Source organism: Strongylocentrotus purpuratus, unplaced genomic scaffold, assembly GCF_000002235.5.
Source record: "Strongylocentrotus purpuratus isolate Spur 01 unplaced genomic scaffold, Spur_5.0 spur5_scaffold_21, whole genome shotgun sequence".
Taxonomy (NCBI): domain Eukaryota; kingdom Metazoa; phylum Echinodermata; class Echinoidea; order Camarodonta; family Strongylocentrotidae; genus Strongylocentrotus; species Strongylocentrotus purpuratus.
The window spans coordinates 10,289,136-10,310,006 of NW_022145607.1; the positions used below are offsets into that span (position 1 = coordinate 10,289,136).

Consider the following 20,871-nt stretch of genomic DNA (forward strand, 5'->3'; position numbering starts at 1 on the left):
TAGATCCCTCTTTTATCATAACTTGTTTATTTTTGATCTCCTATCTCTCGAAAATCACTTTTCATGGTTCCTTGATCTACTACAGATTTGCTGATAACATTCCGGCCATTGTTGTCAGATTTCTGAATTCATAGCTTCGCTAAATATGATTTTTGGTTATCCGTTTTAAAATCTTGTCTGAATTATATATGAAACACTGCGGGAGGTTCCTGTCATACAACATAGATTTCAAATGGCTGTTGAAAGATGACAACGCAATAAACTTAATTTAATTTAGGGCAGTATCTGAACTTATATTTGTTTTCATGCAATCTCATCCGGATGGGGTCCGGGATGGTCCGGGACGATCCGGGACGTATATGGGACCCTATTACATGATCACAGTATTGCAGTTGTTATTTATAATGATTAGAAATGCAATTGATCTCTTTAATTTGTTATATTATTACATGTAGATTTAGCATCCATAATACAAATGTGATCCCTCATTTCTGTTTATTTCGTTTGTTATGCTTTTGCTCAAGAGTTAAATGGGAACAATATTTTAGATAACGCTACTCTAATAAAGTTAGCTAATATTATCCTAATCAGATACATGTAGATATACTTAAGTCATAAAATGTTTGTTTTCTAGTAGAACCTTGAATTATAATGTATTGTTATCACTAAAACCTTGTCAAATTAGATACAAAGGTCTAGGGTTATCTTCTAATGACCAGGGATATCAAAATAAATATGGCTCAGAGATCACTAGGAGAGAAATATCAACAAGGAGATTGTAAAACATACACAGTATTCAAGGATTATCAACATTGTGTAGTAATGAAGGAGTTACATCAACATCTTCTATGCTGGGGTCTAGATTCTAGAAGGACACCCCATCCCATATGGACCTTAATATTGCCCCCCCTTTTTTTTAAAATCAATCTGCCCCCGTTTTACCTAATTTGAATATTGCCTCTCAACAAATAAGTACACCAGTTGATGAGATACTGGTAATTAAAAACATTATCACTCAGTTATGCCTCGAAAAGGCAACATTAAAAAAAGCTTAAGTTTTAATATTACCTTTTCGATCAAAACAGTACCCAATATTATCATCTTTAAATTCCTTCTCTTCAGATCATTTAAACAGATGAGATAATTAACAAATCAAATCTTACCTCTCCGTTGGGGTAATTTCTGGATTAAAAAAATAAATGACCACTTCAAAACATTTCTTTTCTTCAAAGCAATTATACAGACGAGATAATCAAAAAATAAAATCTCGCTTCTCAGTGCTTATGGTCAATTTTAGAGGTGACCAATCTAGTCAGATGAACTAGATGTGGTCAACCTTTTCACAAATTTGAATTCCACGATCTGTGGAGTCAAGAATAACAGGTCATCCTTATCATTTGACAACCAATAGAATAAATCTTTCCATTGCAGTGCATTGACCTACATCGCACAAGAAATTCTTAATACTTGATGAAAAGATTGTTTATATCGATTAAAAGCTATCCTGATTCCTGAGCAATGAAGCAGTGTGTAAACACATATCTATTGCATTTTATTGTTTGTAATTAAGATTATTAAGCCATGTCAAGAGGGTCAAGTTTAAAGAGAGGAAAATCCTTTCAAATATAGCAACGAACCGAGAAGACAATTATATATCTCTTGGTAATGAACCTAGCTACAGGAAATACAGGTCATGGCTTTCTTTATTACATAAACTCACAAACAAGAACAATACAATTTTTACAATTCTTCTTTTGGCCATTAAAAATTATTATCTTTAATTCAAGGTTGCCTCTTTCAGGCAGATTAGTGCACCATACAAAAACTGAGTAATTATGATTAAAAATAGCACATAAAACTTAGTTCATGAATTGTATTTACCTTTGCAAGCATTATAATTATCTATTGAACTTGTGCATGAAAACACACAGAAAAAGGGGGAAAATCTTTTATTTTTGTAGTAATTATTTCCTAGTAGGTGCTAACCATATTTTAACAATTCAGGAATGAAAAGCCCAAACCGTTTTATTGGTATGCAATATGCATTTTATCGGCTTGAACGTAAGTTGTCCATATATTTAACTGCTGATCCATTTTGGTTTGAAATCTTCGGAACCAAGGAACCAATTACCACCTTGGAATGTCCCACTTTGGGTCCAAGTTGATATGCCACAAGTAATCATCATTAACCAATAAAATAAGGCAAAGTAACACTAGCCATTCCCTTTGATCTTTAATTAGTCCCAATCATAAAATTTGTGGCTGTGCTATACTACTACTACTACTACTACTACTACTAGGAACTACAAATAATTCGAGCCAATTCTGTTTAAGAAGGGCTCCACACTGAATTTTCTTTTTTGAACTGGGTCTGGATTCAAATTTGAAGAGTCTATGTATGAGCCCCCATGTAATTTTGGTTTTTGTTGTTGTTGTTGTTGGGGGGGGGGGGGGGGGGGGAGGTCAAGACTTGGAATCTGAGAGGCCATGTGTCTCTATTTGACCCAAACTTTACCTTATCCAGCACATCTACACTCGTTGGTTTACAAAGTAGGTTTACATACTATTTTGTAATAGAGATAAATTGTTACCATATCCTCAAATTGGCTAAATGACTTCTCTCAAATGAGTCAGCTTGAGTTAAATATTTCCGTTCAATGGATAATACAATGACATATTTACAAATCTACAATACAACTCTCTGTCTTTCCATAATGATACATCTACAATAGCCTTGTTTGCTTTGCTATTAGTTTGTTAACTTTTGCAAAGTAGTTTCGCTTTAAGTAATCCATTCTAATTGTGAGAAATATGTACTCGATGGTAGATATACAAACATTTCATTGCTTATTTCCAAGTAATTGCCCACAATATAAGACACAGACTGTCTGTTAGTGTAAGGGACAGGAAATAGCATGTGGTCTATTTTCTTTCTGTGAACGCACCACAAAAGGCTTGGACATTTATCTCTGCCACAAACAACCATCGAGAACAAAAGCCTCTCTATGATTGAAGATGATTCAACAGTAATAAACCTATGCAGAATCGATAGACCGTATCAGAATATTTCAAATCGTAATGCTCAGCTGATGGGATTCTTTTTTACTTCCTAATAACTTTTGGGAAAGGATGAGAAGTTCTGTTGTTACACATTGGCATGAGCTAGTTTGTACAACAGTTCCTTGAGTCATCACCAACAAATTGAATTACATTGTAGGGTCTATATTGTTTGTAACTCACAATATCCTTGGCTTAATTCACAATAATATTTTGTAATAATAGTGATAAACGATAGAAAAGGAAGATGGTTTGATCTTAAAGAGAATAAAAAAAGTTCATAAAATAAACTTGTACATTTTTTTAAAATTAATGATGATGTTTTAGGATGGATAAAATCAATAATACAGGTATTATATTATTTATTACAATTGGGTAGATAAAAAGGCATGTAACCTCAATATTTGACTAGAGTCACTGTACAACAATATTATAATCTGAATTGTAAAAAGGAAATGGTCGATAGAATGATTGACGTATAAAGTCAATGATTTGTTTCCTAGTTTCTATTGATTCAAACACTACTCCGTTTCTATAGTTGATATAGCTTTATACTAACATGTCAAAATCTAGGACTGGGTCTGGCTCTCTCTCGGACAATGCCCAGCAGACCTAAGGGGCCCAGGGGGGTCCCATCAAATACTCAATTGGGTCTAAAAGTTGACCAGAGAAGAAAGGGGTGTGTATGCTCTCTTTAAATGTAACCAGGAAGGATTAAATATTTACTTATCGGACTTGAAGAGGATTGTGCTTTCAGTTTCTAGTCAAGAACAAGCTAGGGTAAAAATAAAGGGTTTGAAAAAAAATTCTGCTTTATCATAGAATACATTTGCATCATAAAGGGAATATCATGGAAGGACTTTCATCAATCCATACAAGAAAGATTAGCCGATTTCTACATGGAAGTATTTCCTTTTACATACAAAGAGTTCACTGGATTTATGCAGACTTCCCCATCATAACCACCTTCTCTATGCTAAGTACAAGTAGTACTTAGGGAGGCAAGCTAGGTTAGTCTGGAACTATTTTACCAGACTCACCTTAATTCATTCTTATATCTTAGCCACATTGACAAGACAAACATGAGAATAAAAAATGGACTGATCAAATTCTTATAATTCATAATGGCTAAGTTCTTGTCAGTAATCCTGATGCCCAACATAAGAAAAAAATGCATAGGGCTCATGTATACAACCCTAAACACTGAAATCAGGGGCCCCTACCACAAAAAAAGTTAGTTGGGAGCCCTGCTTGGCCTAGGTCCAAGGAAATGATAGACCTACCTCTCTAACGGTTTGTTCCGGGTCTAGTAGACTCTCATGGTCCCGGGGATGTCCGGTCCTAGACTTGGAGCTGTCTTCAAGCAGATTATGTAACACTTTGTCATACTGTGACACACGCTGTACCTGTAGTAAACAACAACATAAACAAAGAGTTAATGTATAAACAGCAACAAAAGCACAGTCAACAAAAATTTATAATACCATTGGTTTGGAGCCAGAAGGGCATTTACTCTGTGTTAAAGTACAAATAGATGATATACAGCGTAAACAAAATGAACTGTGCGATTAAAAAAAAGATATCTGCAGCAACAACAACAACAAAACAGTCAATATATGTACATTTATGTTTAGTTTGCTCAATGCACATATACTATAATTCCTGCACTACACCAGGGCAATGTCACTGACATCTCCCTGATTACATCCTCTAGTCCAACAAAAAAACAACCAAACATATCACACATCATTGATTAGTAAATATTAATAAGTAGTCAATTTCACAGAAATAGAGAAGAGGGAAAAACCATTGCGGTGGTTACCATAAAAATATGTTTGCACATAATCATACTGATCACAGATTACATCCGCAAATCCACATTCGAAAACAATTAAAGCAATGATGAAAACTCTTTTCACAAAAATATTCTCAGATCTCACAAGTCCTGCTCAGATGACGGAAAAGTTGAAACTGAATGAATTACGTTTATGTCATCAACACTTTCAGTCAGCTCACAATCCACTCAACAAACCTTTGCATCCATTACAAGCACCAACACAAGATTATTGTATGAAAACCATAGATGTATAGTAATTATATCTATAATTATAGGAATCAAACCTAAACCCTGCCATTACTATATTGGGTGTATATAATTATAGATCTACTTGTATTGCTTCAGAAATAAACTGAAAAGCTATATTTTGAATTGAACCAGTTTGCTTCCTCAGCAAGGTCTGTGAGAATCGAAATAAATGGTAGGAATTATTTCGTAAAAAGGGACTCGTTAAACATATAAATTTGACAAACACTTTTTAAATTATTCTCTCCTAACCTTCAAAACATTGTTGGAGGGTACAAATATCACTGCTTTGAAACATTTGAAATGATTTAATCCAATAAATGGCAGCAATAATACATTATGAAAACAGCAGTTGTTACTGTATTAATACGCAAGATTTCCATAATGACATCAAAGAAAATGCGCATTCAATGCTAGGGAAATATTTCATAAAACTGAAAAACATGTTGTTATTCCAGTTCTATTTTATAAAATCAAAATGTGTGACTGCAACTCGTAGAGTTTCCCATTGACATTCTGCGTAATAAATAAGCGGTGAATAGTGATAAGTATGGCTTCCCCTTCATTAAGGTACGTAGCCTGGGGCTGGGGCTGGGGTGTTCAGGCCAAGTATGGGCTTATGAATAGACAGACCTGATCGTTAGGCCTTGAACCCTCGGAATGTCGCCTTTGTTTGGTCATGACTGGACCGCCTCTAAACAGGTACCAAGAGCTTGGAGAGCCCTCCTTCACACCTTCTATCCCTCCTCTCATTTCATGCACCCCCTTCCTCCGAGTGCGCTCTTCCTGGATCTTACACATTTGTAGATCCATAGCATAGGTCTCCATCTGCATGTCTGTATCCATTATGGCATTTTACTCATTCCTCTTTCAAGTTTCAGGCTATTACAAAAATTCTAGATCCAAGGCAGAGATTTCACCTTCCAGACAAACGGGTCCTTTGTAGCTGTCAGTCTTTTGAGAGAACCATCTATTCCTGCATCACAATGATTCCTTTAGAAAGTAACGGGATGTCTCACACTCTTGCTATCAACTTATAATTCTCTTCCTCTTCTCCAGCTTCGAGTTGAATGTAAACAAACTAAGTGAAGCCAATCAAGTGGGGGCGAATATTCAATTAATTCAGTATCCACAGAATGTCTTTAATCCATTTGCATTGTAGTAAAATATAGATGTTGGATCGATATCATAAAATGTATGTCCAATGATGTATGTCTACACTACATCTTGAGTCTCATCTTGGAAGAATCCTGGTGCAAAATGATGAAAGTGAAAATAGTTCCTGAATTCTAAAGGAAAAGAAGTCTTTTACAAGAGCTGGCTGAGACTGGCTGATTAGCATGGACGTCTGGTCTCTGTATATAGACTGTGCAGTGCTTCACTCTTTGGAATTAGCCGTAACTCTAGAAGACCCTCAAGGAAGTTATCCACTCTTGACCACTCATCACGGCCGACTGACCGCTATAATTAGACCACCTTATTATGCTGGACCGTTAATGGAAGTCTTCTCTCTTTTTATCAAACTACCAACTTGGTCAGAGCAAACACTCGGACAAGAATGGTAAGCTCTGGGGTTATCGTTTCAGCAAATACTCGGCAGGAAAGGACGGAGAAGAAAAAACAGAACGCTTTCCATTGACATAGGTCCTCCGCTAAACAAATACTAGACTGTAGTAAAGTCAGAGCTCTGGTGAACAATCGCAGAGTGAATGCTAGTGGAGTGAGCGAGTGCTACGATACTACCACAGCTTCTGCTGCTATGTACTCAACTGATGCTTATCACATCAATGCACTCCCAACGGAGAGAGAGAGAGAGAGAGCCACCAACAGAGACGGGGTAAACCACATTTGAATCGGTACACAAGAGCATGGGGGTGTATAGATGCATGGAAGACCGATAATACGGACTATGCCCCATGGGCCATAACAGAGGGGTGTTATAGGAGGATCAGCGCGGCCGCAAAAACTGAAGCAAAACTGAGCCGATACCCACCAATAAATCAGATTTAGTGCTAAGCTTGGTGAAGGAATTCCAGACCACAGAATGAACCTCTGAACTTGCCTATTGATACAACTCTTCCACAATTATATTCAGTACTGATGAAATCGCTAGTCTTTTATTGAGTGCATATATCAATAGTCAATATCCATATATTACAGGCAATGCCAAAACAAGAAAATCAAAGAATAAAGCAACGTGAAATGTATCACGATGAGTCAAAATCTCTTATTGAGTGTTACATAAATCAAGATTAAAATGTCTGCCTTTGCAATTTGCATGAGGGATTGTTTGAAATCCAGACTTTGTAGGAATTAACATAATTTTTGGATTCTTCCTTTTCTGTACATTTCCCTTGATTTTTTCCTTTGGCAATATTGATACTCTTTTTAACAATGTACTATTGCGTATTGATCTCCTTAAAAGACCATAATCTTCTAAATGCCTGCACTAAACAAGCGCTTATTTAAGGCAAGAGACATACAGACTCTGCAAACTTGTAGTTTTAACAGTTATCCCCTTAAGACTTCAAACAAAGTCCATTTAATGATGATGTTCTGTTATGGGGATTAAACTAGCTTAAAAAGTATCCTAAACGTAAAAAAATTCCATTGATCAACATCACATACAATGGACATCAAATGCCTATTTTTACATCCACAAATTTTTGAGATTAACTCAATTCATGTTGGGGATAATAGGTCTCTTGGTTTGAATAAGTTACTGTGGTAGGTCCTTTTTGTATGTTGGGCTAGATCCATTGAGCAAGAAGATTACTATTGATGTATTTAGGACTAATACTTTACTGGGTGTCTAATCCTGTTTTTATAGCAAACAGTGTGTGGTTCCTAAGTTTGGATGTCTTTCTTCAAGGCATACATGATGCGGCTTGGGTTCATTACCAACAGATGGTGTTGGTGAGTCAAGGTACTTCATATGCCAGACTCTTGGCGTAATGATCATAACAACTTACCGGTATGAGAAAATCAGTACATAGACAGTTACTACAGTAGTTATACGCCTCTCCTGAATAGCAAGGAGCTGCCTACCTTTATTTTCTGCTAAATTTTCTTGTCTAACACTTCAAGACAACCAACTGCACCTATGTATTTCCTCACTTATATCATTAACACTATCGCAAAATCTTTCTCTCTTTATTTTTAAATATTATTTGTTAATTATTTATTTTTTATTTTGTTGTTTGGGGGGGGGGGGGCTCTCTTTCTTCCCTCCCTCCCTCTTAATCTCTCCCTTTTCTGTTTAATAATCACTTTCTCCTCAATTCCTTTGAATGCAACTTCATACATAAGTCATCAATTGGCTTCTGACGTCACATGATTAAATACTTCCATTCACCTGACAAAGTGAACACGCAGGTACCAGTAAAGCCCTAATGAACTCAACAGAAGTACAAAGACCAAACCATACCTATGAATATGTAGCGACAAATGTTACAGTGCATTCATTTATAATTCACTGGTATACATATTGTGTTTTTTAATCCAAAATGGCCGCTTTAGAAGTCATTGAGAGTTCGAGGATTTGGTATTACGCCATGTCCTCAGAACTGGTTTTAACTCGATTTATTATATAACGATGTTTATTCATTAGTATTTTGATCACATGACCAATTAACATAGATGTACGCGTATTTATTCATAAGTATTTAGATCACGTGCCTTATTAACATACATGTGCGCTTGTTTTGAACCAATCGCGCTGTAGTTGATTGGCGCTCTTCTGATTTTCCTGTGCGGGAATCAGTGAGCTGTTTTAATATTGGTATACACACATGCTGTTATTGTGTTGATATTTGTACCTAGAAAATTGTATCCAACGAGGATTGAACTGCTACGTCCCCGGACCATTCCCGGTGGACGTGCTCACCTATTTACATCTTGTACGTTTTGCAAGATATATTTTGACTCTCTCGATGTTCAACATTGACGACACTTTAATTCACCAGCAGTGAGAATAGAACATTTAATATGATCTAACGTTTTTCTCACCTGCATTATTGTTTGACAACCTTTTATCATCGACTTCATATATATTGTCTCGACATTTGATTCTTCGACCTGCATCGCAAGTCACTGAAGTTGATCTATTGACATTGACTGCATCATCATTGTATTCATCTGTTAACTGATTCATCATCGTTGTCTTCATCACCGTTGTCTTCATCATCGCTGTCTTCACCAGCGTCGTCTTCATCGTCGACTTCATCATCGCTGTCTTCACCAGCGTCGTCTTCATCATTGTTGTCATCATCGTTGTCTTCAACATCGTGGTATTCACCTAGCGTCGATCATCGTCTGCATATCCTACGCGATCGACAACCAGCTCGTCGACCACTGTTTTCGACTAGCTAGTTTCTACATCTACCTAGAACTTGAAGAAGATCTACTTTGAATTCAACTCCAATGACTCACGTAACGTTAATTATATTGTGATTTATGCTTTGCATTGTTTATCATTGTGAGGCCTTATTTTGACTGACTGAGTGCCTGTTGTTGAGTGCGTACGCTTACTAACACATATTTTACATGTTTATAATTGCACTAGTTCTAGGCCTATGCCTGGTCTACTGATCTAGATCTGCTATAGTCTAGATCCACCGATATATTGTTGTATTCTCGTGTTGTGCATTCCGTACACATACACAAGTAGAGATTTGTTTAGCGGTTTCTTGAACCACAATATTTCGTGCCTATGTAAGTAAATCTAAACGCTGTCTAGCTTAGATTTGAGTAGTATTTTCTTGACTGTTATTATTCATGCAGTGGGAATGATATTTAACTGACTTGTTTTAGTACTGTTTTAAGTTGTACTGAACAGCTAGACTCCTGATATTTCGAGACTTGTATTCAGCGGTAATCATTAATACCATAGTGACTAAGTTGAGTCTCCTTTACATTAATGTGCTGTTGGAAGTTATCTATTGATTATTAATAGTAACTACCAAGGGCCTAGTGATAGTTTAATTGTCTGTCACTGTTGAGATAGACAGAAGAGGTTTCTGATAATTCTGTAATCATTGTATCTTATGTGAAATTATAGAATATAGAACCAGTTTTTAACCATAATCAATTTGTCTGGATGTGATCATTTATTAAGTGTTTTCTTGTCTGGAGGGATACTGCTTTTTAGTAGTTTAATTAAAAAAGGGAATTATGTGGGATTACTAGTTAACACGCAACATAGTCCATACCCCATGTAGTTTTCTAAAAATACAATCAAACAAGATGACTCCCCACACCATCAAATCACTTGATGATAAATGATCTATCTCCTGAGATAACTTTGTATCCGATGGTAAGATGGCCTCTACATATATAGGACTAAACAAGAAAAGGTTTCTGTACTGAAGAATGAGTCAATCAGCAGTGCCTTTGGCTATTCCTGGGATGGGCGCATTGTTGATCAAACATGTTCCTGTTCCCTATTCTCGGCGGCTATTGTCCGCCATGACCCTGCATGTGTGATCCAGCAAATCAAAGAAACTACATTGCGATGAAGGTGATAATAATGCCAGTCTTTGTATGAACGTAAGTCTCATGCCACCTCATGAAGGATCCAATTAGATCCTGAATCAATATATTTTTGTTGTGTGGATCTGTTCTCCACATCTTAATTTAATTTAAGTTTATTCTCTAGGCCGAAATACGATCTAACCCCAGGTACTGTACATTAGCATGCATATTGCAGTAGAGAAAATTGAGCAACATAACAATAAGCTACATGTAAAGGCTTATTAGGTATGGATACATATAGTAAGATGAGAAAGTCATCATTTGTCCAACATTGTGAGCATCTATCTAACTTAAAGTCTAAATTAGGCACCTGGCTGGAGTGCTCCCCAGGGAGTGGAGAAGGTGCAGGCATTGTGTGCGGGCAAGCCTGAATCCCAAGACCAGGGTTATAATATATCTGTGGCATGCTTACAGTAATAAAAACATTGTAGATGTATAACGCACTATATGATCAATTCATAATACAAATTTTATCAATGAACAGGTGATGATAGTTTGTGTTGAGGGAGGAGAGTGTAGAGAAAGAGAGCGAAGGAGTACAGTAATAAGGTGAAGAGCCCAAGAGACCAAAGAAGTGTCTTGATAATTTTCCACCTTCTAGTAATTGCCTCTCAAGAGAGTGAAGCCAGGAGACCCTTTGACGTAAAGCTTAAAATTGCTGCTCATGATGAACAAAAACCAGAATAAAAGAGCAGTGAAATCAATGGTCTTCTCTGTCCTAATGGTCAATATAGAATGACCAACTGTACAAAATTCTGAAATTGGCATGGATCCAACATCATTTCTACTTTTGGGCGGCAGCTTTTTTATTTGACAGTCCTAACAATAAAGTGTAGTTAAAGTCTAACTTTAAAGTGGACTGATCGCCAAAAAATAATTGTGAAATGTATGCTCAGGGTTCCATGTCGCTACACTATATTCAAAATATGAGCTTAAAATGTTACTTCTACAAAGAGATGTTCCAAGTTTAAATACCCTCTCAATTATAAGTGACTTGTGAGTAAAGCACTCAATGGACCTGCATGCCCACGCTGGATTCAATGTTTTCCTTTATTTTCTGCATATATCCCTTAACCTTAAGCCCATAGAATGCCAGGTGAGGTGCTTTTCTTTTAGTAGTTAATTATTGAACATTATAGCTGTGCACAAATTATTTCTTTAAGTGGTTGGTACTCTTCAAGAAACAAAAATCGCCCTATTTGAAAAGTAAACACAGCGATGTAGTTTCACATTGCTCAATTGGCAGACCTTGATATAATTTTAGGGGTGAAAAATCGGCTCAACATAAAAGAAAGGAAGGATAGAATTAATGTAAGAAGGCATCACAGCTTGACTCCCCAATCCCTATGGAAACCATACAACAGCAGCACAGAGAATTGATAAGTTTGACTATTTATTCATGAAAAGCCGAGCTATCTATTCTTTGATTGGCAAGCCGACATTTCTAAGGTTTCCTACCTTTTATGTGAAACAACTTCAACATTGTAAAACCCTCTCATCCCATCTCATCTCTACTCTATCCTTCATAAGTGCTTTTTCAAACACTAAGCTTCTGTTATTATTTCTCACAGTGATGAGAGGGAGACTAGCATTTGGAATAAAGTACTTGCCAAAATTAAGGCACCTTTGTTGTGATGCATGATTTTAAAAACATTGCAAGTTCTTCTCCAAATGACTGTCACATATTAAACCATAAGTTGATAAATTTGATCTATTCATATAGCCTGCCAGACAATTTAATGGCTTACAAGATGCACAAATTAAATCAATCCAACGTGTTCCATGCAAACAAACAAAACCTTTGGAGTGATGAAATCAAATATGAATTAGGCAATAAAATAAAGTCAATAAGGATCAAAATAAGGTAGCTTATTTATTAAATCACACATACTCACAACACAAGTCATTTTGGTCTGATGAAACCTTTTCAATTTACTCCCAAAGAGATCCCAAACAATGCGGTTCGATCTTGACGAGTATCTTCAGAAGACTGATGTGATACAACCTTCTATGAGGCTATGAACATCTGATACCATTGTATGTGCACCCGAAAGTACTTTATCGTGGATCAAAACATGGGATTACATATCCATCAACAAAGAGATATGATAATATAAGCTGAGTTTTCTCACATTCGTCACAACAAGAAAAACACCATGTCATAACACTGTGATAGCGTGAGATTGATAGCGTGATATTAACAGGAAGATAGTAAAGACAATATATTGGATTTCACAGTGCCCTCTCATGATATCACATTACAACTTTCTACATGACAATGCAAAATGTTGCTTCCCTTTTAAAGGGAACCAGGTTTATTTTGTTCATGGGGAGGGGGACGGACAGGGCAGAATCCATGAAATAAATTTAAAATAAAAGTTTGATGTCTTTTGAGACTCACCTTGCTTATCATCATGATCATAGGAGTCATTCTAGGAAGACGAGTAGTGTTCCTTTTAAAATCTGCTTGAAATATTTATCAAGCTAATAATTTATCACATCCACAAACACACTTGTGATTTGTTTTGATAATCCCTTGTCTTTTCCATTTGGATAGTACACATATCATTTCCAAGCATGATCCATGTCATAAATTGAAGAAATGCAGAACCAGTTATCACATGAGCTCCAAGATCATAATCCAAGCATCATGATGAATACAAAGAGCTGCAACATCCATCTTTCCCACTCTATAGGCCTCCTGCCTGTGTGTAGTGTACTATGAGTAGCCCTACAAGTTGAGAGTCATGGCAGCATGGACCATGACTGAATGATGCTAAGCCCCAGGTATACAGGTGGAACTACTAGTCCACCCCTACCATTAGACTGGTCCAGTGCCTCAAGGCATTCACCAAGCTGCTTAGGTGTACTCCACTAGAGTTGCACAACCAAGCCCTGGGATGCTTGATTGGGGGTAAAAGACCTCCTTTACAATAGGAGTTTAGGGCAAGGGGATTAGCCTATGACCCATGTCTGAGAGGGGGCCAAGTGAAGGAGGGAGGAGGGGGGGGGGGGTGCTAAGCTCGGTTGAGTGACCCTGTTGAGGAGCTAAGCCTGCTCCTTTAGACCACTGTGATGTTAATTAATTATCCAAGATACTACAAAAGGGTGAAGAAAGGTATTAGGATGGACTCCCAAGATAACAATCTACCGGTACTTCAAATATTTATTTCGGTTCCAGTCTTTACAGACTTCCGAAAGCCTTTCAATGTCCTATTCAACCCAGCTCTTAGTCAATGAGATAATTCACAGTTCTAACTCTCAAGTAAGATTACAGAAAACTAAATAGAATAATGAGTCAACCTTGCACACAATATGACTGTTTTCCCCCCTCCTTTCTCTCAAATACCTGCCCCTATGAGTATGATTCCTCATAACTCCTCAAAAACTTTCACTTTCGTTCTTATTAACCCAAATGAAATATGTGCATTGTCCCATTTATTGTTGTCATGAAGGCTGCAGCTTCAAGCATTTAACTCTCTCTTTGGCTGCGTTCATGCTTAAATTTTGAAGGCAGAATGAGCGATCTGAAACGCTCATCGTAAACGCTCATCGTGATCGCAGTTCCACGATGTAGTGTTCATGCTTACTTCTCTGGCTCCCTAGGCAATTCTCCGTGTGTGGCCTTAATTGGTCTTCCAGCTGGATTCGCAAACCTTCACTGTGCATGCTACGTAGACCCACTAGAGGTCAGTGCGTTGACCCCATTTAAACGCGTTTACAAATTGTAAACGCATCTTTTTGTGAGTTTACGATCGGCGATCGTGATCGCCGTTTTTCGGTGATTCTACAAAAGTAAGCATGGACGCAACCGTGTTTTAAACTAAACGCGTAACAGATGCCTGATTCTGGCCAGAAAAAGTGAAGCATGAACACGCCCTAATTCTACTCTACTTATCACACCAACAAACACGTAACTCCATACTCTCATGCTCGCAACGCAACAATGAATATACTGTGGCTTCTTATCTGCAATTCCTTTCACTTCATTTGTGAGAGAGCCAACTTTCACTTTCTGATTATTCAGAAGAAAAACATAAAAAATTGACAAAACTGATGAAAGTAAATTTGCTACATCATCACAGAGAGCTATGATGATAACAGTTAGAGACATCTCTGATAATTTTGACTCAATTCACGTAATGGAGAAAAAATTCATTTACTTCCTTGTTTCCAATCTGTCCTCATTTAATGTATTTATGTGCTAGTACATGTAATGGGTCTTCATCACCTAATTTTATTTCTTAAAACAAATAAGGTGAGTGGTACTCTCTGCGACGTTTTCCCATGATTATAGTAATTTTGAGGGGGGAAAAATAACATGCATTGACGTGTTATCAATAATTGTTAATTGCCGATTGTACCAGAGGAACAAATCTGGCAATTAAGCTCAATGCCGGCTGAAGGAGGTTTGCGGTTATTTGCGCCTGCTGTTTTTTTCTGGTGCCCTCCTATTGATCTCTTTGAATGATAGTTAGGAGCAGTTTCCTTGGGCTAAGGGGCCAACAATACCAAGTATTGATCATAGACAAACCACTTCACCAGATAGAAAATAGGGTGCGCAAATACCATTTCATCACAACAATATCATATCAAGCATCTTATCATTGCATCAGCCCATTGCCCTTGTGGATGCTAACGAGATGAATAGAAGATCATAACAAAATAGTTTAATTGCCCCCTTAGACCATCAGGCGTTAGGCTGTTAACCCTATTGTGGTTTTTTCGCTAAATGGTGAGTTGGTAATCGACTGGAAGACCAGCATTACATGTTGCATGAGGATTCAAGCTCAGTATGAAACGTTTATATTTTGGCGATAAACAAGTGCCTATTGTCCCCAGGAATGCTGATAGGGCATTAAGCGCTCTGGTGCAGCTATTTCTGAAATCAATTTTTACCTTTCATTACACTACACTCTACTGAAGACGAACACAGAGCAGAATAGACAAACAGCTCTGCCTCTTGCTTGTTTTTCTCAGGTTTGCGTCACACCGAACCTGTACTTTTTCATGACCGCCAATCCCATTGATAGCCCGATCACTAGCGGTCCAATCGCAATCGTCGTGACTGGCCTATTCACAATGTGTTAAATACACATTCTCATACATCCCAACAAACTTGAAGGTTTATTTGAGCCTTCACGTTTCATTCAGGTTTTCTGGAAAAGGTGACTGTCTTTGAAGTCCGGTGAAACGTGATTGATTTAAAGGAAATTGTTGAGGCAGACTAATTTGAAAGAAAGAAGGTGATTGAAGTGGAATGGGTAGAGGTGACAAGGGTAACATTCTTAGGGTCAATTCCAGGTGACTGTTCTGGACTCTATTCCTTCACAAACAAGTGGAATGAGGTCAAGGAAAACAACATCAATCTCTTACACTTTATTACTGAGACTAGCAAGGAAGTACATGCTCTAAAAATTAATAGCTATAAATTTCTCATTCAGATTAATTTTTCATTCTTGAACATGTTTCTCAGGGCTTTTCAAGGCCTGAAAGTATGGCAATAAATCAAATTAATCCTCATTATAAAACTTGTTGATTGCATCCATCACACTTTCACCCATTCAATTGTGTATAATGTCTTACTCTCCCCAAGCAAACAAGCATTGCCCTACTATTAAAGTATTAATGAAAATCTTGAGTATTTTGTGAGAATTGTTCCACTAAAATGAACTGCAAGGAACCACAAGGTCATTTACATACTTTGACTAGAAATACAGCCTATTTTGTTAAACCTGAAGTATTAGATTTAATGCTTGTTTTACTTAATACAAAGTGTCCATTTCTGTTACTTTCTTTCACAGATTCACAATTTTCACTAAAAAAACAGTAGGCTATAAACTATAAACATACACTGACATTTCCTTCTCCTACATGGAGTTTCCAAGTTTCTGGTTCTTGTAGCCGCCTACATGCACTCACCAATGGTGTTTAAAATCAAGTGCATAAGGCCTTTTAATATCCAAGAGGAAGTTTCTTAACCCTTTCTTTCTTGAGATGAATGGTGGGTTTCCCTGTCCAATTGTCTAAACTCTCCCCAATCAAAAAGCTTTTCTCATTTATCCATCCCTTCCTTCTTACTTGATTATGAAGTGCATACGGAAAGAAAATCCTTTATAAATACTGAAAAGAAAATGTTAAGAAGTAGACAGTTTAAATCTTCATCCTCAAAAGGCCTGCCATGGAAACTTTCCTCCAGCCCTTCCTCATCAAAGGAGGCATCGTGCACATGAAAGAAGCCCCAACACAGTGCATCCACTTTAACATCAGACCACAAGCTTTAAAATGCAGGATTATGAGTGACCCATTGACAATGCGAAAGTTTTTATGAATGAATGAATAGTTTAATACGAGGGTGTGGCTTTATACCACTTCTATGGACTTGAAGAAGGGATTAAAGCTTTAATGGATCAAATGATCTGATGGCTGACATACAGGTGCATTCATCTTCTCAACATTGATGGATGCAGAGTCATGGATCAAACTTTGTCACTACCCATTTGCACCAACTACAATCTAGCTGATTGCTTGAAAAGGACCGTCTCCCAGTTAACATCGCATCAATCAGATGAAACCAATAATGGATCCAGTGCTTCTCTGCTATATCAAAATGTGTCACTCATTACAATTTAACTGATTGGGAAAATCGATCTACTATGTTCCTATCAAATTAATGCCTTTGTGAATAATTTTCAGTCTTAAAAATATATTGATTCAGTAATGCAGTGTTTTATCAAAATTTGTCACCAATTACAATGTAACGGATTATGTAAAAGAGCATCTTACAACTGTTAAAATGGCTATGGGTATGCATAAGGGAGTAGGCCGAGGGTCAGCAAGAAGTTTTGAAGAGAGATCGACATTTGATTGATGACAATCAGCCACTCATTCATTTTTTTAAAGAAAAATCAATATCCATTTCAGCACACTGAAACTCAGCCATGAGGACTGTGATGCTGTCTTGATTATTATTCCACTACCTCTTTGATATGCGCCCTCAATGGCATGAGTCTATACAGTTTGAAGGCACACTTATTGTATCAGCTATGACTGGGGAACTTCTAACCATCATTTTTTGTTAAATAGACGTAAAGACTGCCCTTCTGTGAAAATGCGATTGCTCATTACAGTAGAAGTTTCTTTGATATGTACATGTATGCCTACTTAATATAAGAAGTGAAGGTTTAGCACATAATGGGATACACTACAGGGATTAACACAATGATGTGAAGAAGGTAATACCAGGTACTTGATCAGTAACCGTCTCTTCGTACAACCAGAGGTAACAAAAGAACCATCAAACTGGACCTTGTGGGATTGCCGCTCTGTTGAACTTGATCAATTCAGTCTAACAAGCTTCAAGATAATCTCTATTATGTGGGAGGATTTCTGAGAGGTTTTCAGAGGTCTTTAACACGGGACAATAGGACCAGATTGTCAGGTTAAATTCCAGACTTGTTGGACATGGAGAACTACTGTATATTGTACATGACTTAAGAAAAGGGGATGACGTACAACAAAAAAAAGTCTTCAGAAAAAAAGTAAAATTGGTCATTGTCATGTGAACGGGATAACTGTGCTAGTCTCCTGCTCAGCTTGAATCCTTTTAATTTTTTGGTTAAAATAAACCTCCTAAATTTTCAAGTCAACAGATTATATTCGCTTTACAAGAGACCGTATACTATATCGTCCCTATTTTCACGAAGTGACGGTAGTGAGGAAAATCGTAACGCAAAGTGAATGCAATTTTTTTTCACTACCGTCACTTCGTGAAAACGGGGACAAATTATGACCAAGCAGTATATGATAAAGATTGTACGAAATTATAAATAAATCCCCATCAATCTAAGAACAATATTTCAATCACTTCCCATTTTCTGTCTAGCATACTGTCAAGTGTGAAAATTACACATTCCTTGAGTCAAAGCTAACTAAACCTTACAGATGTAATTAATCATATCTGATTGATACATGTCTGTAAAAACCCAATTACGCACACACACACACACACACACGTTGGGTTTGAACCAGATAAGAAAGGAAGTTGTCTATTTTCTGAGAAACTGAACTGTCTTGACTGCCAAGAGGAATGCGTGGGATGGTACCTGTTGTTGACATTGCCAATACATACATGCCATGGGTAAATACAACCCTAATCAAGAACCATATCACCAGCATGCACAGAAGAAATGTTGAATGAAAAAAAAAGGAAAGTAAATAAGGCTCGTCTTCCGCTTTCTGAGGAAAAGGGAAGGACACATTCTTTATTTGAATGGAGTCACATCCATGTTCTATTGTCTAATACAAGCTATGATGACATATTGACATTCTCCAAGTGTCACCTTCACATTCACAAAAAGGGCTGTTCAGGTATATCATAAAGGGCATGCTTGATTGATGCAGGATTTGGAATACGAGAACATTACATATTAATGGCAAATTGCTTGCCAAGGTATCTTGTATACATATTTTATATTTCTTAATCAATATCATTGCATAATTTACATGACATTGGTATGCTCTTCTTGACACTTGTTTCATACCCAAGATGGTTAAATCTCCTAATAGATAGAGCGATACACTAATAATTGTAAATACGGTAATGGTAACACACAATTATTGCTATACTGAAGTTTATGTCTGTGCCCAACTGCCCATATTACAAATGTACCAAGAGACTCAATTTTTTGTTTGAAAACAAAAATATGTTTCTCAAGGTGTGAAACTATACCACTGAAAATCAACACAATTAACCATATGAACACACATGACTTTCTCACATACTAACACAGTCAAACCACATATTCTTTACAACTGTGTTCATTTCTTTGAAGATCTGGAACTTTCTCCCATGAATGGACGACTTCTACGTGACCAGACAGAGTTCCAATGAAAGAGCGATTGTGCAAAAGTTGTCTGTGAAAACAAACTACTAAAGCAAACCTTATTCAAGTTCAGGGATAACTATGTTGTTCTACTACCGTAGGGTAGTTTGTATGTCTTTGGTGACTCAGATATAACCAAATATGAAAAGGCTCTCACAATGTGAACGTATTGGTCCGCCCCTATTTATCTAATTTCATTCGAAACTTTGTGTAAAAAAGCATTTTCCAGATTTCATTACCAAATACATTTACATGTACATCACTTATAATATTAGATTAGCTTTGAACATGAACGATTTCAATCACCATAAATAACATAATTAAATAATCATTGCATTTCAACATAATGGTCATTTGCTGGAGGCTAAAAGATCATTTTACATAATAATTTGCTTAATTACCCTTGTAGCTCAAAGTACAAAAGTATACTATATAGCTAAAAACAAATACTTTCATGTAGGCCTATGTACACCATTATACAAAAAAACAAAGGTTATCAATATTACTGTTAGCATACCATTTTCTGCCAAAGCCAATCCTGAGAAAATTGTAAATTTGAAGATGATCCCAACAAACAGCTTTAACCCTCACCAAAGGATGATCATTTAAAAATGAATATCGCGGCCAAATAGCAATATGGGCCTCCGTGACTGTAGTCAGTAACACCATGTGACATGGTCAGTTACCTCACATGATGTCTAGTCACAAACCACACAATATCCTTTGACCGACCAGTAGTGGACATCGGGAATGTCCGCATCTCAAACCAAATCAAAGGGACCGACCGTCTGGGAACCTTATGGAATACTCTGTGCTTGAATCCACACCCTTAGGTAATATTTGACCATTCAATGACCACTGTAAAACCATCTATTATTCATATCATGAATGAGGTTTGGTCAATGAATGACCAGTGGACAATAAACTTGACCAGTGGAAGTGAGTGGACAATACACAAGCCCTGTGGGTTTCAATAACAAGTGGGCAAGCAAACAGGATATAATTAAACGATTCCTTTGGATCTTTCGTCATCAGGTGCTAACAAGGCGGGAAGGGGTTTCACCCATGTTGGCTTCAGAGCAGAGCTTCAAGTTCAATGCTGATCTAAAATCAATATATAGATCACTGTGCAAAATAATGCTTTACAGATATTGATGAGATGATATTCTAAAATCAATACATAAATCACTGTGCAAAATAATGCTTTACAGATATTCATCAGATGGTATTCTGCAGGGGACTGCATATGATGCCAATTTTCCTACAGATCTTAGACATAAGTTCCTCAGAGTTCCTGTCATGACAAAGTGTCTA

General features: G+C 37.0%; 1 protein-coding gene across 4 annotated transcripts in view; it reads right to left on the reverse strand.

The window, feature by feature from the left end:
• The window catches only part of LOC582570, a 59,662-nt gene that overhangs the window by 35,524 nt on the left and 3,267 nt on the right, over positions 1–20,871 (reverse strand). Inside the window, exons 1-2 of one of the 4 annotated variants that reach the window (XM_011681363.2) lie at positions 20,075–20,611; positions 4,341–4,463 (exon numbers count right to left, since the gene is read on the reverse strand). In XM_011681363.2, the coding sequence (XP_011679665.2) occupies positions 4,341–4,463; positions 20,075–20,077 (126 nt within the window). In that variant the 5' untranslated portion in view covers positions 20,078–20,611. Of the gene's footprint in view, positions 1–4,340; positions 4,464–5,773; positions 6,355–13,073; positions 13,630–20,074; positions 20,612–20,871 lie in introns of those variants that run through there. The other 3 variants (XM_003727510.3, XM_011681362.2, XM_030994913.1) reach the window with 3 other exon arrangements.